Consider the following 19040-nt stretch of genomic DNA (forward strand, 5'->3'; position numbering starts at 1 on the left):
CGGTCTAGATGAGGATAGATGACTACAGACCATGACAAACTCTCTGATCTCTCTCTTTTTCAAACATTATCACAAGGACTGTGGCACTTACCAGCCTCTGAACTATGACATGCTACTGATAGGGAGACAAAAAAACCCAACACAAAACAAAACCCCACCTGTTGTCTAGCACATAAAAACAAGAAGTTAACTTGCAAAGTAACTGCCACCTTCAATTATTCTACCATCTTCCCCCCCACACTTCCGTTTCAAAAAAACCCCAAATCTAGTTTCCAGTGCCTCTCTGCAATGGTGCCAGATGCACTTACACAGCTATGTTTCCATCACAGCATTGTTACTTAACTGAGCCAGTTTCATTCCAAATATCTATACTAGCCATTCCGAAAGTAATTTATGTACTGCACAACACATTTTCAAAAAGGGATGTGAACTCCCACTACACCATCCTGAAAGTTACTGCAATAGTTCAAGAGCACTGTGGTCTTTCGGTTTCTAGTTCCTTCTTACTTGGTTTACTACACTTGGTTGTAATTGCATATTCTTTTGTCTCTTTCATTGCAATTTTCTTTCCTTCTATTTCTTCATAGATTGTGGATAAATACTCTACTGGCAGGTCTTTACTGTCATTGATTCCTCGATTCATTTTAATGTATTGCTCCTTTGTCATTTTATTCTTTACCTGTAAAAAAGAATGGAAGTTGGATATCAGATTTTGAATGCAAGTTTCAGGGAAATTTGAACATCTACAAGTTTGCTTTAATTTCTACCTGTGGACTGTGCAAGTCTGTAGTCAGCATTATAATAGAGTATGCCAAAACATAGGCAGTGTCAGCACTAGCAAATAGTGTTTGCCTAAGGGAGGAAAAAAAAACAAAACAGGTTTTTAGAGCCCTAATTCCTCAATCCATTAACTCTATTTCTACATGCAAGAAAAACACCCAGAAGTGCTATGCATTCAACCAAAGAGCTAACAGAGCCTGAAATTAGTCTTTAGAAACGCATGAAGCCCCAAGTGTTTTAAAATGCAAATAAAAAGGGAAACAATATAAAAGCATCTTCTTCACAATGTTGAAAACTAGCAATGACTGGAATTTTCAAGTACCTTCCCAAAAGATTATACATTACCCTTTTTTGGGTATTCCTACAAAAGGTAAAGAACAGCTTATTTTTCACTCCCAGGGTTTCATAAAGAGCTATACAAAACCAACCCAGTGAGGCACCAACTGGACTGAGGAATAGGAACCAATTAAGCCTGAACACCTAGTTAAACTTCAATGCTAGTTTATTACATTAGAAACAATAGTAACACTGCCTTCTTAATGACAACTAACATATATACATTTTGTTCAACGTCTAACAGGCAAACAAAAACATGTGTAACATCTTATTAGCTATTTATGCCATGTATTTTGAATTTTATCAATTGCTACTTCTTATTACTGTTGTTTACACTTGACTGACGTACATTTCTTTTAAAACAGAACAGCTTATACAGAGACAATTTAACATACTTAGGGCACTCTTGTTCCAATAATTCATTCTAGCAAGTATTTCGGATTTAATGAAATGCCAGCACCAGGATACTTTCTATCCAAAGTTTCCATTTCACCTAGCTGCTGAAGAGGGTCAGCACTAGTATTAGCAACAAGATCTGCTCCTCACACAAGTCTGTAGAAGTTCCTGACCTAGTATGAGTGCGAGCTGCACCTTGCCCCTAACGGCCACAAACAATACAGCCCTTCTTCAGGCACTTTTCCAATACAAATGTTTTGAATTACCGTTGGTTGCATTCAATATATCTAGCAGCAAACTTCTCCATTAATCTATCAATCTTCTGGGCTTCACCTGGCAGACGAAAACCTTCCAGAAATATACGCAGAGCAGAGACAAAGTCTTTTCCACAGAAATCAAGCTGGTCTACATAAGCGTACATCACTTCCTTGTTAAACTTGTTGCTTTCCCCAAGAAATTCCCCTACCTGAGTCTAAAAACACAAGAGACAGTTATTAGTGTGTAATCCAACTGCCAGCTTTGCAAGAAAGTTTATAGTACAAGAATTGCACAGCTGTCAGTTTTGTAAGACTGATACACTTCACTGAGCAAGCAGAGCAACCGTTAGAGGGATGACAAGAAACCAGTGTCATTAGAAATGCCTTTAGTCTGCATATTCTTGCTTCCCTCACTTCCCAAGGCAAGATCTGCATTACTGTAGAGCCAAGGAAAGCTGAACTTGTGCCCAATTTTGCATGCAGAAGAGAATGCTTTGCCACTGCAGTACATGATATTCCTTCGGTGGCAAGATACCACTAATGCAGATATAGATAAAATGCATGTTCCCATTTATGGGGAATCCCTTCAGCACCTTATTGTAAACACAGCTACTTTACTAAAAAGCCTGGGGCAGCAAGTAAATAGAAAGTAGCATTGGTATTAAGTACCTTCATTAGAACCCTTACACTTTCAGTTATCTATTAGTGAAATATGAACTGAAAAGTGAGCGCATACAGACATCGGAAGACAGGGGAGATGATGATAGGGGCAAAAGTATTCATTATCTTATGTTGCATGTCATCTTACAGAACAGAGGCGTTCTTCTTGGTGCAAAAATTGTGCAATGTCCTCTGCTGTAGTGCCAAGCATTCCCTGCTCCTGTAGATACTGTATTCCTCTCTTTGGTTTTTTATTAAACCTATTCAGACAAAAACGTGTGGAAATTGAGACATACAACTGAAAAACATCACAGCCTATAAAATTTTAGTTTTATAGAGCCCTTCTAAACCAAAGATTCTGTGCTATAGCTCTGTATCTCTTTTTTCTAGTTAGAAAAAAGTCAAAGAATAGTTAATACATTTGTTGCACATATCACACCATAGGCTACATCTCATAAGGTACATTCAGTTGCTGATAAGCTTAAAAGTTATTGCTGGAAAACTGACTTAAAAACTGACCTTTTTGAAATATTAAAAATTAGAGAATTTCCATGAAATGTTAAAAATGTTGCTCTTCAAGACCTTCTTATAGCATTTACAGACAAAGATCTTCAAACCAATGAAAAAGTAGTAAGGCATAGCTCGACAATAATCTAATTCTCCAAACTCAACAAAAGACAACAAATGGTGTAAGAGCTGTAAGACAACATTAAGCCTGCCTGCTCAAATCAATTTCTTCCTAGGTATACACACACTTTCCTCTCTTGTGTGGCTGAACCAGCACAAAGGAAAGCTGTGAAACCACCCTCCACTCCACCCAAGATTTTACCGAATTCCTTTTAACTACAGTAGCCTCCAGTGTTAGCTTTTGACAACAGCAGGCAAGAGTCTTCAGCATTAAGATCAATTTGTAAGTGTCCCTACAGGTTTGACTGTGTAAGACCATAAGAAACAATATTGTTGTACACACAGTTTTTTTTATTAGTGAACTTTTATATTCCTGTCATACTGGACTTACAGTTCTATCCCATGTTCAATTATTTCCTTTTGTTGCTTGATGACTTCAAATTGCTCAGGATCATCTGGGACAGCAGTCTGGGTACCAACACTTCCAACTCCTGACGACACAGTGGAGTCCAAGGAACTGACACTACTCCGTCTCCCTCCACTCTCAAGGCATTTACCTTCAGCCATTTCCTGTTCAGATTGTTTATATGAACCTATTTATAAACAGGGCAAGACTTAAGTTATCCTGTTCAGTCAAAAGCTTTTAGTTACAAAACTTTTTAGTAGAAATTTATGAGTCAATATTCTTATTTTATCACGTATACTTTTTGGCAGTCTACACTACATGAAGATGCTATATTGATGCAATTCTAAAATAATCCAATGAAAGGCAGAGAACAGCAGCAGCAGCTGCTATGGAGAAATTGCGCTTCAACTTAGTAACTGCAAGATTTGTTACATGTCTTGTTCTACATAAGCCAACTTTTATAGTGTAGACAATGGCCTGGCTAAAGCTCTTAAACAGAACCTGGTTATTTGAACCAGACAATTGGAGAGTTTGTTACTGCAACAGCATTAACAATTGTTTATAAAATACTTCATTTGTATAAACAAATCATTATGTAAAAACATAGCATCCACACTTCTGGAGTAGCTTCTAAACACTGAATAAACACAAGCACAAACTTATTAAACAAAATAGTCTCTCCATAATGAGACAATCTTACCCAAGCTAGCCTGATGATTGGGGTTCACGTAAAGGTCTTTGCTCCATTCTACCATACATTTTAAAATAGAAACCAAACATTCAAGTCCTTTTTTCCTCAGGCTTAGTTCCTTCAAAAAAAAAAAAAAATTAAAAAAAACAAAAAAAAAATCACCCAAATGAAAAAACAAAACAACAACAAAAACCCTCAAAAAACCCAAAGCGATATATATATATATATGTCCACAAGTTTTTAGAAGGCATTACATCACACCATTCAAACCTTAGAAAGTTCATCAGTTAGGGAGAATCTATCGGTTATAGGAAGTTTCTGCCCCTTGACTATTTAGGTTGTATACATCTGGGCCAAAAGCAACCATAACGAGACTGACACACACATTCCAGCTGCTTAAGCAGATGGTCTATTGACAACTGATGAGCGCAACCAATGAGCAATATACACCAAATCCTACATGGAGCCCCTTTGTTGTATGAATGATTATGACCATCCAGTAAGTCTCTACAGTGTCAGATCTCTCCACAAGCAAGACAAGCGTCTTACTACCTTAGCTGTACAATAAACAGTTCTATCCAAAATCTGAAACAAAGGTCTCCTGGTTTTTACTTCCATTTTCTGGTCAAAGGACCATGGGGGAGGGGGGAGAAGTGTGAGGTGCACTCAGTTCCGAGACCAACACTGGCACTAAGTTCACTTCAGCCCTGAAAGCCATTAGGCTGGGCTAGAAAAACAGTGCTGTAGGACAAGGCCAATACCAGAAATAACTCCTCCTGCTGAAAGCAGTCTATACTCCACCCTGCCTCTAATCACTGGGAAAGTATAATTTTAAAAATAAAACACTTGTGGTGTAGATACAGCACAAAATGTCTGTGCAAAGCAAACACAAGATGAAGCTACTGCTGGTTCATAAACCCCAGAAGGGAAGTCATTTGAGTAAGGCAGAGGAAGGCTCATTTGCTTCTCTCTCCCATGGCAGACCAACAAAAGAGCCCAGAACCAGCCTAGCGTCACAATGCAAATATACATCAAAATCACAAAGTAAATTAATCGTACTGCTTCAGCATCCAATTGCAAAATTGGCTAACTAATAAAGGAAGCAACATCAGTACATTAAGGACAACATGAACCACTGGAAATATCAATAACGATGCAGAGACAGCACCATTTATGGAAAAAAAAGTACCTTACCTTCAAAGGTGTTTTTCTTACCTGTAAAGGCGTCATTCCCAACTCATGCCCACTTCGTCCCTGTGCGATTTTGGACAAATCATTTACAAGGCGTTCAAATATATTAGCAGCGTTTAAATCACAATCATAGTTAACATAAATATCCACTACACACTGGGCATCTTGAAAATAAAAGAAAATGCAAGTATTAGGATTCAGTGTAATAGCATTTTTAAAAGGAATCAGCCGGTTGGAGCAGGCAGTGGGGATGAATCCAGACGTTTAACCCAAGCACTACAGGATCAAATTCAATTTTTCACACTTAAACATTACACGTGGCATTTGCCTTCAATGTAATTTTCATCTGCTGCCAGAGGAAGCGACTGCTTTTCACAACAATGGAAATACCTGCACAAATTCTAGTTAAAGTCTGAATCACCATCCATTTGTGTTCAAAGGAGCTTGAAGAAGTCTCTAGAATATTCAGGAAGATCTCTTTGAAGAACACCTGCAAAATAAATGAGGTAAAGGACTTGATGATCCTAAACTTATTAGAACCATGTCAAATGTAAAAATTCTTTTCTACTCAGTAATTCCTCTTGAAGAGTATCATCTCATGCATATTAGAATTTGAATACAGTAGTAATATACTAGTTTAGTAAGCAAACAAAACTAAGACATTGACTTCTATCTTCCAGCTGGTGTTTTATCATTACAGTATTTTTGAGAACTAGAGCATCATACAAATGCTAGATAAAAGTCTCTCACCTCAATCTGCATTTTCAAATGGGTCTTAAAATTCGAAAGCAGCGTGAGAAAGATGGCAAGAGAGAGCTCAAATACATCAGGAACAGAAGAGACTCCATTTTTAGATAAAGCTACACAAAGATATTGCTTGATTGCATTGATGAACATTTCATGTGTCCTGAAAACTGGACCAGCATTCTGCAGTACCGACAGAAGCAGCTGGAGAGACACTATCTTAGAACGCAATTCATGGGATCTAGAAAAAATTCAAAATCAAATATATTTTTATTACATTTCTGAATACATACTTGTATTCAGCATGACCACTATGGCATTTCTTCCACATCAAGAAGAAATGACTGCTCTTTTAATTCATTTCAAGGCAGGGCACAGGAGGGGTGGAAATCAGCCTGCAAGTGATTTTGGACAACATCTACCATCTTAATTTGGAGATTTTCCGGGAGCATTAACATCTTGGACTAGGATAATAGATGCAACTCAGTGCTACTAAGACGCATTCTCCCACTCCCCCATCAAAAACTCACAAATACTATAGTCAAGGCCACTTCAACTGATAAGATTAATAAGCCTGTTACAAAAAACCCACACAACCCTCATGTATTAAATTTTTAATAATTTGAAGCAAGTTGCAACCCTAGATTCATCAAACTAATTGAAATAAGGGCCTGACAGGTGAATTTTGAATACCTGTTTTACCATACAGCAGCTACTTAACTGTCTCCAAAAGCTACCTGAAAAGGATAATGTGTAATAACTACAGTCTCATTACTTGGGATCTGGTGGTCCATCACCAAGTGGCTTCATTGAGAGCTTGCACAATGACCTGAACACAAGGAAGGCATCCTTTTGTAGAACATGGGAAAATTTGGAAGCAGCTTGATGTCCAGATACATCTGTTTCCTTGAGAGCAAGAAACACATTAGATCGTCAGTGAAAGAAAGGAACAGAGCAATTAAGAAGATTCCACAGCTCCTCTGAGAATTAGCTACAGATTAAGAAAAAACTGTACATTTGCAAAGTTTAAACTAAACCTGAACCTGCAAGTGATCTGGATCTTTTCACACATGTTGACAGACTCTTCCCCTCCGCCCCCACCCTGTATTAAAATACAAATAACATAATCAATTTTGGAACAGTTGTTTTCAATATCGACTTAAATTGCAGTTGCTGCTTCCTTTTTGAAGCTGAGCAGGACACATACATCAAAGCTTCTGTACCTTCCCTCCCCAAAATCCCACTGTATTAGTTGGCATGATAAAAACATATCGCCTTTCCTAAATATACATTAGCATCCAGTGAAGTTATTTACCAGGTTATCAGTGGAGGAAACAGATTGCCTGTCATCTGGAATCCCGTTTGTTTGTACATTTTCATTACTAGAGCCAGAAAGAGCAATATCAGCAGTCTCTAATGCAGGTAGAGCCTTAACTGTTTCTGTTACTTGCTTTTCTTCCGCCACTAAATGGGAAAAAGTAAAACCAATTAAAATCACCCATTGAGCTTTTTTATCCCATGACTTTGTGAAGCTCTACAACCAAGTGGAACAGAAGCAGCACTGGTAAACTAAAGTTTCTTGGCTACCAGCAAAAGAAGAATATTGAAACAATAAAAACCTGTTCTTACTGCCTTAGTATGTGTTCTTGACAAGATACTAAGTAACAACAAGAACTTCCATGCTTTTATAATCACAGGAATAAAAGTTTGGCAATACACATGCAGCTATTTTACTTTAGAAGATTTTGCTACCTTTCATAGCTGACGTGACCACATCTTCCAAGATGCCTTTAACCATTTCATTTCCTCCATCAGTTGTTTCCTCTAATGAAACACACAGAGATAATTTTCAATTTAGTACTTTTGTTTAGGAAGAAGATGGAAAGGAGATACATGACAGAAGCAGAAGGTTTAAAAATTAAACATTTTCTTTAGTAGTTCTCCTCTAAAGCCATTTCCAAGAAGTCATACAAAAACATTCATTGACATTATTTCCATTGTTTATAATAAAACACTGATATTTTTAATACAGTGATTTTGTCATTTGCATTTATCAACTGTTATGAACTTTTAGTTTTGGAATACCCTACATTCCTAATTTGGATACAGTATATGCTTATGATAAGGTCTTCATAATACACATTATTTTTACCACAGGACTTCAATTACCTGAAAGCAATTCTGTCACTTCCCATGTACTGTGATTATTCTCTTCCTTTCCTTCCCCTTTATCAACCTAATCAAGTCAAATGCCATTATAATTCTATATACAAAAACTATATATAGTTGCACTAGAATTCTAGGGAAAACATAAGCCTTTCTTCAATGGTTACAATGCTGTAGACAAGCTAAGGATGGCCTGTATACTCTGAATAACTACTGAGAAAATGCAAGCATGAGTTGAGCCAATATCCCCAGTCAGTTCTCCCCAAAATAGCCTAAAAGAGCATTTTTCAATAGGAACATTGTAACTGAAAGCAACAGACAAAACCTATTCTTGTTCACCTGATGCTGAAAGAGTCAGATCCTGCTCCAACTTCACCTCTCCGTTTTCTGCCCTCTCAGGCTCACCGTTTGTTAATTCCACACTTACAGGAACAGTGGGTTTGCCTTCCTGATAGCCATGCTTTAACTGACCAATCTTCGGAGACTTGGACACCACTTGAATTGCAGGAGACTGGGATTTTTGCTGATTTGTTTTTTCTATTTCTCTGGATTCTTGTATCTTGAAAAACCAATATGAAAAAGTTAATCTAAGGCACAAAACATAAGGGAAAACAGGTATCTCTGATGACTGATGTTAACATGTGAATTCACAAAGGAACAAGAAAGAAACAGTGAAGATATCACTTGACCAGTCAAATTAAAAAGATGCTCTTCATGCTTATTTTAAAAGCATCCCATCACTTGTTTATACAAAGCCATTTGGCAGAAAGTACAATGTGAAACCTTGTTATCAGCAAAAAGCTTCATATTTTATTTTTAATCAGTCAGTATATGCTTCAGTGTGCTTCACTACAGGATTTGACAATTCTTTTAAAGTTACAGATCAATAGATATCCAACTACAATGACAGCCCCATTAAAAATAATTATAAAAAAGTTTTCTGTTCATTTTTCAAGCCTAAACATTTGAGATGAGCAAAAGTAACAGTTACGTACAGCTTGATTTTCCATCCGTGTAAAAATGACATTTAACATCTGCGTAAGGGTAGCTTTGGCAGTTGTCTGATTAATAAGATTTTTACTGGCCAGATAGATGTTGTAACAGGTTCTAACAGTCTGAAGAATTGTTCCTTCATGGATTTCTATATACGGAGATGTTACTGCAGTGAGGAGAGCCTGAAAAAGTCCATAACACAGTAAAAATGAAATCTAAGCAAGTAGGCAGCAATACACTTCATGCAGGTCTTCCATAATAATCACTGGGTTTGTTATGAAACACATGTATCTGTTTATAAGACTTTGTAAGGAACTTCTAGTTCTCTGAAACAAGATTTCAAATCAAAGAAAGTTTAACAGAACTTCCACATAACTCTATTCTCTCCTGAGCTGTTCAAGTGTTTTATCACAACTAGTTTTCCACTAAGGGAGATATTCCACCTCCACATGAAACAGTTATTATATTCTATGGCTTAATTTCTGTGAAAAGGCTAATTGCTCTACACTGCCATCAGATTAGATTACTAGCAGGTTCACCAATTTCCAACCTTGGTTTTGGTAGCCCAAGTAGATTTCAGAACCAGAACACACACCACTGGGACTACTATGCTTCGTTGAGAGCATATACTGCAGATGGGCTAGAGCAGCAGGCCATGATACTGCATCAGAGTTACAGTGCCTCCAGCTGAAGGCTGATAGCAATTCATTGGCCTAATGAATGTGGGCATTACTAGCCTAGAAGATGAACACCCAGCTGTCTGCAAGATAAAGTACCCAGGCCATGGCTCATCCCAGAAAGAAGGACAAACATTTATAAATTATTCCCTTATGTTCTGCTTCACCAAGAGGAAATACATTTCACATACCAAGTCTGACCTGGTGACAGCCTCCCTAAATTCAATGACACATCTAACAGTGTAAGAAATGGAGAAACTGGGCCTTCAGTAGTGCTTCGCATTAAATTTTTTTCAGTTACAAAATCAGAGAAAGCAAATTAACATTGCACCAAACTGAACCAAATAAAATACCTTAATTATCTGCAACTGTACTCCTTCATCTGTTTGAGGACCCTGAAAGCAATTGCAAATGGTTTCAACTATTCGGTCAATCAGTCGTTTTCCAGGAGCTCCACTGTCTGGAGCATTGCCAGTGATATGTCCATATGCAATGAGTTTCTGCGTAGAAAGAATGCAGGTTAGACAACCATATACTGTTAACTAAAATACAGTAAGTACATCATAAAAAGGGGGTTTTAGACAGTATACCTCACTTAACCAGTTTTAACACAAAAATTTAACACCATCAATAGTCTGGCTACCAAATACTTGGACTGTTCACACGTCTAGACAAAACAAATTTAGTAAGTGATACATAAGCTTTTTCCACCCAGACCTATTGTAACCAGACAAAATTTTTTAACATCAAACTTTGTACCTATTAACAACAGAAAGGTTCTGCCCTTAAGGTGAATTTGTTTTTTCTGTAAGAATCTAAGGAGGATCAAGGTAGAAAGACTCCAGAGTCTAACCTCCCATCACATCAGCACTACAAGAAACACCATGGTAAATATCCCTTTTAGAGCACCACAGATGAAACATCTTTACTGAATAATGTAAGCATTCATGAGCTTCAGTAAAGGCTTGGTTCACTATAAAACAACACACACACATTTCTGACTTTGACAAGATGCGCTGTCAGCCCAGTCTGATAATAACCTATTTTGCATGGTTTATGCATCTAGGTAGCCATAGTGGGTATCTTCACCACTGTATGTACTCAGGACAGTATTACTTCTTCACTCTAAGAATGCCAACATCACACAAGATTTTTGTAACCGCATGTTTCTCCATTTCACTCTGTCCAAATTTAAACAGAACAGTTACCTGTAAACAATCCAGTGAAGTACTGACAATGCGTGGAGACTTTGACTGGCAGGCCAGTTCAAACGGGAGGAAATACTTATCTGCTTCAATGAAGTTTGCTTTTGGTGGAGCAGCAGTGCCTTCTCTAGGTCAGATAAGAAGGGTTATTAATTCTTCTAAACATGTATATCACAGCAAACTACGCTTCCTCCTTTTCTAAATTTAAAGCTGAATGGTACATAGCAGCGTACAAATGTAATTCAAGTTTCTCTCACACATACTTTCTTAAAGGAAGTTCAGCTTTCTTTAAAAATCAGTATCACATCTTAACTTTTTCATATATTCTTAAACTTAACTCTTCCCTCACTACACTCCAACACAGTCCCGCTACCTGAAATACTGGGAACTCCTACACAACTTAAATGATAAATCTATCAAAGTTATTCTGAATTAATTAAACAGGGACCATATGAGGATTATTAAGCAAAGAGAAACACATTGGAGGCTCATTTTAAATCACAGCAGAGTGCTGGAAAAGTGTTTTAAAATTTGGATTTAAGTAATATTGAAATTGGTATTCTTGATCTAGGTAGTTAAGAGCATATACTGTCAAACAGAGGACACCTATTGCTCTTTATGATCTCCTATCAGGCTATATTAAGCCCAGTAAAAGGAAGTGAAAAACTAGCATCTTTTAGAAGTTTTGCAATTTTTTCATAGTGAAATTCAGAGGCAGTTATGGCTTGAGTACCCACACCCACAAACATTGTGTAATTGGAGCACACGGGCCATATCATGTTTTCAGCAGAAAGGTGTGTAACTGGGTATTCACAAATTCATTGCCATAATGTATATACACTCTTACATTTCCACTATCAAATTATTCTGCTTGCTGTTTTATGGCATAGTTTACAGCAATTAATAATTTACCTTTGCTTTTCCAGCTCCGTTTTTATTTCATCTGAAAGAAAGAAAAAAATATTCAAAGCATTTAACACCCAACATAAGTTATCGTTATCAATAACACAAATAAGGAAAAATGCAATAAAGCAAAGCTGTTTCAAACCAGAAGTCTTACACTTCAGTATTTGCTATTCCTTTCCTGTAACATCTTCAGCTTCAGAGATCGTGGACAGTTACACCATTTATTGGAAGGCATATCTCTCAACTTCTACATGAAAAGGCTAATTTTTCCAAACATTCTTAACAAGAGATATCTTTAGAAAACAGGTATAGTATGCAATTTTTATTCAAGAGTAAGTCTACATCACAGCGCTCAGGTCTGCAGAAGTCTAAGCCACTGCATAAACCATTAGTTCAATGCATCAGACCTTCCTGTTAACTACAATGCTAGTTAGCCTGCTTTTGTTAAACCTCACAATATGACATCAGCTGAACAAACTCCCAAGAGATAAGAAATCTTAAATGCATGGTGTCATTTTGCCAGCAGAGCTTTTTTTTTTTTTTTTTTTTTTTTTTTTAAATTACACTTTTAAAGGGAGCTTCTCATAAAACCAAATACAGGAAAAGAAAAAAAAAAAAAGTGTTCCTTTCTCATTTCTATTGCATACAGCAGCAAATCCCTAAGATGCTAGTATGGCTTTTTAAGGATTTCTAAAATGTCACCATGGTGCACAATACAGACCAGAACTGCACTACACCAGACATGGCATAAGCGCATACTGTGAAAACTGACAAAAAATATCAAAACCAGCACATGCAGTAAGGCTGCACAGCTACAACCATTTGTAACACCATGTGGAATCCTGTCCATCCCACCCTATCTCATGCATCTGCAAATTATCATGCCTACAAAACTTGTTGCAATTGCAAAGTTATTAGAAACGGATCATTCACTCAATACTTGTTCTCCACAACTCTGGAGAGGCACCATTGTTTGGGATTAGATGTTCAGAGTTCAGATGATTTCAGTGCTGCCTGTGAACATCAATAATTTCTTCTGTCTCAGAAGCATAAATACACAAAACATACTAATGAACAAGGACTGTAACAAACACGTTACAGATTTTTGCACTGTCCTATTGTTCAATGAATGTTGCAAGAATTAATCCTTGCAGAGTATGCCTATTTTGTAACATTACTACCCCTATTTTATAGAGAAAATGGAAGCAAAACGTGGAGGAAACCTGTATAACTGCAAGCTGTGAGTGATAAGCTAAATCCAGGACTGGGACTTGCTATTCTGTCTGCCATAGGCATTAATGAAAGACAACACAGTCAGCAGTCAAGAAAGAAGCAGTATGACATCCGTTAGCAATAAGTAATGTAACAAGAACTGAAGGAACATTATCCACAGTATAGCCAACAAAAGAACAGACAACAGAAATATTGAAGAGTCTTAGCCTTAAGGAGACATGATCGTGCCCATCTTCACTGATAGTTATATTAGATCTTGCATTGGAAAAATATATAAGAATAGCATCCCGTATTAGAACAATGACAATTTCACTCTCAGAAATACTCCATAAACTAATAAATAAATAAATCTAACCAAGGCTTGACCAAGTTACCCACAGTTTTATTTAATAAAGGCTTTTCTAAAGCCATATAAAAATATCTGCACCACAAGAGTATTTTAACAGATAATGCTGGCAGAAATGAATAAATGAAAGGACAAAAGCAAGTTACAGGCATGCTTCTGCTACTGACTGCATCAAAATAGTTTGGAAGTTTCCACATTTTAAGTGCTCATTTGGTGGTCTGACCACTGAAAGTGAGTGAAACAGAAATTGTTGCCTAAATGAAGTCTGTTGCCATGATCAGCTTGCCGAGCCCTGACCAGGCACAGACAGCTTCCAGAAACCTACTGCCACTGTCACTCTCCTTTTCCAGTCATAGGATTAAGGGGCACAGCTGAATTCGCTTCCACAGCTACAGAACACAGTCTGAATTTTGGCCAATGTCTGGTCATCACAGCACAACACTGTCCCTTCACTTGGTGTTTTCAGTACTAGAGCTACCTGCTACTTTCAAGGCCAGAACGTATTGGCATACATCATATCTACTTCAGTCAGAAACATCTTCAACTCTGGGGACTATGTGTGCTGCCCACTCCATGCAAGCCTTTCAGCATTCCTACCAGGCAACACAACTGGAATAACAAGCAAGGCCTTGCAGCAATTTCTTCCAGAGCTTCTGGCCATAATAAAAGCAGGATGAAGCTCATGCTGAAACTAACTGCCTTTCTACATTAGATGGATAGTTTAAGTTTGCTTATATTGAAAACCATATATTAAAATGGAGGAAATAATTGTCTGCCTGCAATTAGATGCATCCTATGTTAATGTGCAATCAAGTTTGTCTCAGTGGAAGCAAACTAGTTCCTGTGCAGAAAATGGCATAGCTTGTGTTCGCACAAGGACACATGCAATGTCTTTCCATAGCGTGTCAGAACACCAGACAGCAGTGCCAATACAAACACATGGAGCAGCAGCAAAAGCTTCCCTTCCCCCAAACCAGTAAAGTCTACTGCATTGCCTAATTCCAGGCTGCCTTAAACTTAAATAAAAAAAAAACCCAACACCCACATTTATTGATTCTATCGATTTATAGAGAACCCTTTAGAAAAGGCTGCCACAATAAAGCAACGCTACCTCCTCTTTGCCCCAGTGTTCTCAAAACATGCTAGCCAAGAGGCTACTAAACTAAGAAACACAAACTTATTTTAGACATCTGTCATTTATACCCAGAGACTTCTTAAACACACAACTAGATTCCTAAGTGAAGGCATGGTTTAAGAGATTATTTTATTAAACTCATTAACAAGCTAACTAAACAAATTCTGTTGTTTACAAAGCTCGAAGATATGTACGTGGCAGTCAAAGAAGGTCACATAACCAGGTTGTCTGCACAGTATGTCATTAAAAGCAGTTCTAACAGGGCAAGAGTAATAGTTTATATGAGAGATCCAGGCACACAATTAGCATTAGACCGATATGAACTGCTGTGATACACACTGTCTGTGCTCCACTGTAAATTTTTCAGAATAGAGATTATTTCAGTAGATTTACTAAGAATCATGTGTGCCTAGAGCTCCATGTGAATGCTTATTAAGCAACTATTTTTATACAATACACTGGTTGTCTGTTGAAAACAAGTTTTCTTAAAAACAGTTTTCTAAAGCAGAGCAGAACAGCTGCTCTGTTTAAAAACCTCAATTTCTCCCAATCTCTCCTGGGGCTTACTGGCACCAAGAATACAGGATACAACCGTTACACCTACTGATGAAGCAAGAGACTGAATGAAGGAATCTATTCAAACTCTGCTTACTCAACATTAACACTGTGTATTTCAAAGGAGGGGGTGGACAGAGCAAAAAAAAAACACAACCCAAAACACCACTGTGAACTGATTTTGTTTGTTTTCTTCAACACTTCTTGTGTTTACATCCCATTTGAGCCTATGTTACTTCTCATTTCTACAAAATCACAAAGATATTTTGCAGTCCAAAACTGCACAGTATTAGTCCAGTGAAAGGTATATTACTGGGAAAGGAAGATAAAAAAGGGTAAGAACAGTTTAAAATTAGAACGATTAAAACAATTAGAACAGATTAAAATTAGAATGAAAGAATACCTATACTTCCTACATAGGAATGACAACAATTTTCAGTAGTAATTTACTTGAGCTCTCAGGAGTTGAACACATTCAAAACAATAAAGAACCCATGTAAAAGAAAACAAGAGCATCATTCCCACAGTTAGAAAGATATTTCTCTGTCTCACCAAACAAAAAATTTAAAGCATATGTAATTAGCAGAAACACTACTGCAGTAACACTACAGCAGAAATTGTAGAAATAGTTGCAGGTTAATTTTTATTAGGTAGTTGTAGAATAGACCAGTTCCTCTCTATTTAGAAAAAAAGATGCATTATAGACTTTCCTAGTACCAAGAGCACGTATCATTTACACATGACCCGTGCCTGTGTTGACTAGTTTATAAATGGTACAATACCTCAACACTCCATTAAAAGGACCATTGTATAATAAGACAGCACAGCAAATGGAATTTAGTGAGAAGCAGAAAGAGATTATTCGAAGTATGACATGGAAAAAAGAAAAAAAGAAGACAACAGCTGACACAATTACCAGTTTCATAAAGTTAACTTCGCATTTCTCTCAAACTGAATTAATTTTACTCAGAGTTAACTGGACTTTTTTATTACTCAAAACATGGAAGCTTCTTTCATCCATAACAGTCTGTGTAGATTACAAAGTCTGGCCTGAATTCCTCAGGCTGCAAGTAATGTTCTTCCCACATTTCCTAGCATATTTACTATTGCGCAGGGCTTGATAATTAGAGCTAACACTTTTGAAACTGAAGTCATAGTCTTAGTTAATATAAAGTATAAGCTTAATTAAGCTTAAGTATATGTAAGTAAAACTGATTTTTTCATTTGAGTAAAAAAGAGCTTAACCTAAACAGAATGAAGTTTGGGGGGAAAAAAAAAAAATCACACATAAATAAAAGACACCACATTCATGTTGACAACTTAAAATGATACAACATTCACCAAATACAACAGAGATCCTTTAGTACAGTAACCAAGGCCCTGCTACGGCAGGACGGTTGGGCAACAGGTTATCTATTCATGCTGACCTCTGCTTTAGTCCAGGAAAGCACACGGACTTCTTTTTTCTGAGCAAGATTAGCAAAAAATGTCCATCATCACAAGCATTAAACTACCCTCAAATGTACTGTACCTTAAAATATGCAGACATAGAATAGTTATAATCCAATATGCAAATGCTAATAGGTGGCTATTGCACAATACCCCTCTCCCAAAATCATAATCTTTGATGTGTTAGCAAAGAAAGACCTTCACTAGTCATCTTTCAAGAAAGTTCCCTTTCTCACCCTTTAAATATATTTACATAGCAACAAAACAGGTTCGCAGTCCCGTAACTGGGTTGGGTGCATGTTGGGGGAGAAATCAGGAAAAGGAAGTAAGTAGGAAAAGTAGTCTCTAACTGCTGGGGCACACATGTTACAGTACTGCTCACAATGTCAACTTTTAATAATAACAAAAAAAACCCTTTTATCTGGTTAGCTTTCTCTGGATATACTATCACTACAATTAGCTCCTAAAAATTTCTTGAAGGTAAGGATTGTGGGAAGGAAGGTAAAAATAACAGCTATTTTTCAAGCTTGCTTTCGCAGTGCATTGGACAGAACTTGCATCTGCCTAGTTTCCTTACATACTCAGCCTGCCTTTTCTTCTGTTCTGGATACAGTAAACGTTCCCAAGTTAAAGGAAAAATATTGGTGCAAAGCAACTAAAACTGCAACCGGTATGTCACTTTTGCAAATTCAGAAAGGCCACAGAAAACTCCAACTGTAAGAGCTATACTTTAGCTTTACCCAGTTTATTTTTTTCCCCTTCAGGATATACCGTATGTTCCCAGAACTTTAACACAGAGACCTATATCATCAATTTGTATTTGCAGGGGTTTTCAGGACCAGTCCACCGACTTCACAAAAAGTATTTTCAGTTCTGCAAGACACCACAGGCATTATATGTATTTGGCTACACTGCTAACAGTTTTTAGCCAGTCCAACCACGAGCTGGAGATAAGATGTCAGAAGATTGCTAGTCCTGGAAGATCTGAGACTCCGCAAGTCGAGGGCCTTAAACAGCCAGTCTCCTAGTTTAAAAGTTTACAATTAATTTTCTGAAAATTGGTTCTAAAGTGACAAACCCCACCCCCTTTTGCTTCATACCGAGACCAGAACTTAATAGAAAGAGATATCTGGGGGTTTTCCCCTCGAACTTGCTCGTCAGGTATTAGAGAGAGAACTTTCCCCCCACTCCAAAGTCCCGAGCTCAGCCGGGGCCGCGGCCGGCAACCTCCCAGCTGGGGGACCGGGACTCGCTCGCTCCCCGCCGGGGATCCGACGTGGCGGAGGACACCAGCCGGAGCGGGGAGGGGTAACACCGCCTCCCGCCCCCGCCGCACCGGGCGAGCAAGGATTCCTTCCACCCCGCCGCCAGCGGGACCCTCTGTCATCCCCCCCCCCAGGCCGGGGAGGGGTGGCGGCTCCCCAGCCCGGCGGAGGAGTCCCGCGGGCCGGACCGGGCCGCGCCGCGCCGGGCGGACTCACCCAGCGCCACCTGACAGGCTCTCCGCAGCTGTCCGTGCGGGGGCCGCTTCGCCTCCTTCTCCGCCAGGATCTTCTCCAGGGCCCGCGACACAAACATGCTCTTGGTGCGGGCGTCCTGCTCGCGGGCCGGGGGCTGCATGGCGGGGCGGGGCGGCCCCGCCGCGGGGCAGGGAGCGGGTCGCCGGGGCCGGCGCTCAGAGCCTGCGGCCGCGCCGCAACCCCACCATCCGGAAGAGACGCACCTCCCTCAGCGGCTGCCACCCCGCCGCCGCCACGGCGCCGCCATATTGGCACCGTCACGTGACTCGGGCTACCACCCCGCCTTCCCGCGACGACCTCCGACCCCTTCCGCGGTGCCCACGGCGACGGGCGGCCAGGGGTGGGCGGGGCTCGAGAGGGGGCGGGGTCCCAGGCGGCCTGCGGGGGGCCGGGGCAGGGCCGTGGCGGGAGCCGCCGTGCGAGCGGGGCCACCGCGCCTCGCTGCTGAAAGACGAACCGCTGCCTGTAACTAAATAAAATTAACGCCACCTCCCCGCAGCTCCGGGCTTCTGGCGAACTGCTGAGCTAGTTATGGGCCATCAGTGTGCGTCGGAAACGCTGCTGTGTGCGGGTGTCTGCGGGCGGGGCCTGCCCCGCGTCACCCGCTTCCCCGGGAAGCGCGCTGTGCTCCTCCCGGCGTTTTAAAAAAATTGCCCCCTTTTCTTTTCCCTGCATTTTCTGGGGGCAAAACCCGGCTAAATTCCTTGCTGTAATGCCAAATGCTTAAGTGGCAATCGGTCAGTTGCATCTTGGGTACGAATTTCAGT

The 19040-nt window shown here is 39.3% G+C and overlaps 1 protein-coding gene across 2 annotated transcripts in view; it reads right to left on the reverse strand.

Moving 5' to 3' along the window:
* The window catches only part of ARFGEF2 (ADP ribosylation factor guanine nucleotide exchange factor 2), a 35892-nt gene extending 17329 nt beyond the window's left edge, over positions 1-18563 (reverse strand). The window contains exons 1-18 of one of the 2 annotated variants that reach the window (XM_030008877.2): positions 18235-18561; positions 12042-12072; positions 11133-11256; positions 10278-10424; positions 9250-9429; positions 8594-8813; positions 7841-7912; positions 7404-7552; positions 6864-6994; positions 6095-6329; positions 5735-5834; positions 5369-5508; positions 4163-4271; positions 3448-3649; positions 2578-2689; positions 1779-1984; positions 768-852; positions 508-679 (exon numbers count right to left, since the gene is read on the reverse strand). In XM_030008877.2, the coding sequence (XP_029864737.1) occupies positions 508-679; positions 768-852; positions 1779-1984; positions 2578-2689; positions 3448-3649; positions 4163-4271; positions 5369-5508; positions 5735-5834; positions 6095-6329; positions 6864-6994; positions 7404-7552; positions 7841-7912; positions 8594-8813; positions 9250-9429; positions 10278-10424; positions 11133-11256; positions 12042-12072; positions 18235-18373 (2554 nt within the window). In that variant the 5' untranslated portion in view covers positions 18374-18561. Of the gene's footprint in view, positions 1-507; positions 680-767; positions 853-1778; positions 1985-2577; positions 2690-3447; positions 3650-4162; positions 4272-5368; positions 5509-5734; positions 5835-6094; positions 6330-6863; positions 6995-7403; positions 7553-7840; positions 7913-8593; positions 8814-9249; positions 9430-10277; positions 10425-11132; positions 11257-12041; positions 12073-18234 lie in introns of both variants that reach the window. The other variant, XM_041122430.1, reaches the window with a different exon arrangement.
* Between the last annotated feature and the right edge of the window lie 477 nt (positions 18564-19040).

This window comes from Aquila chrysaetos, chromosome 3, assembly GCF_900496995.4.
Source record: "Aquila chrysaetos chrysaetos chromosome 3, bAquChr1.4, whole genome shotgun sequence".
Taxonomy (NCBI): Eukaryota; Metazoa; Chordata; class Aves; order Accipitriformes; family Accipitridae; genus Aquila; species Aquila chrysaetos.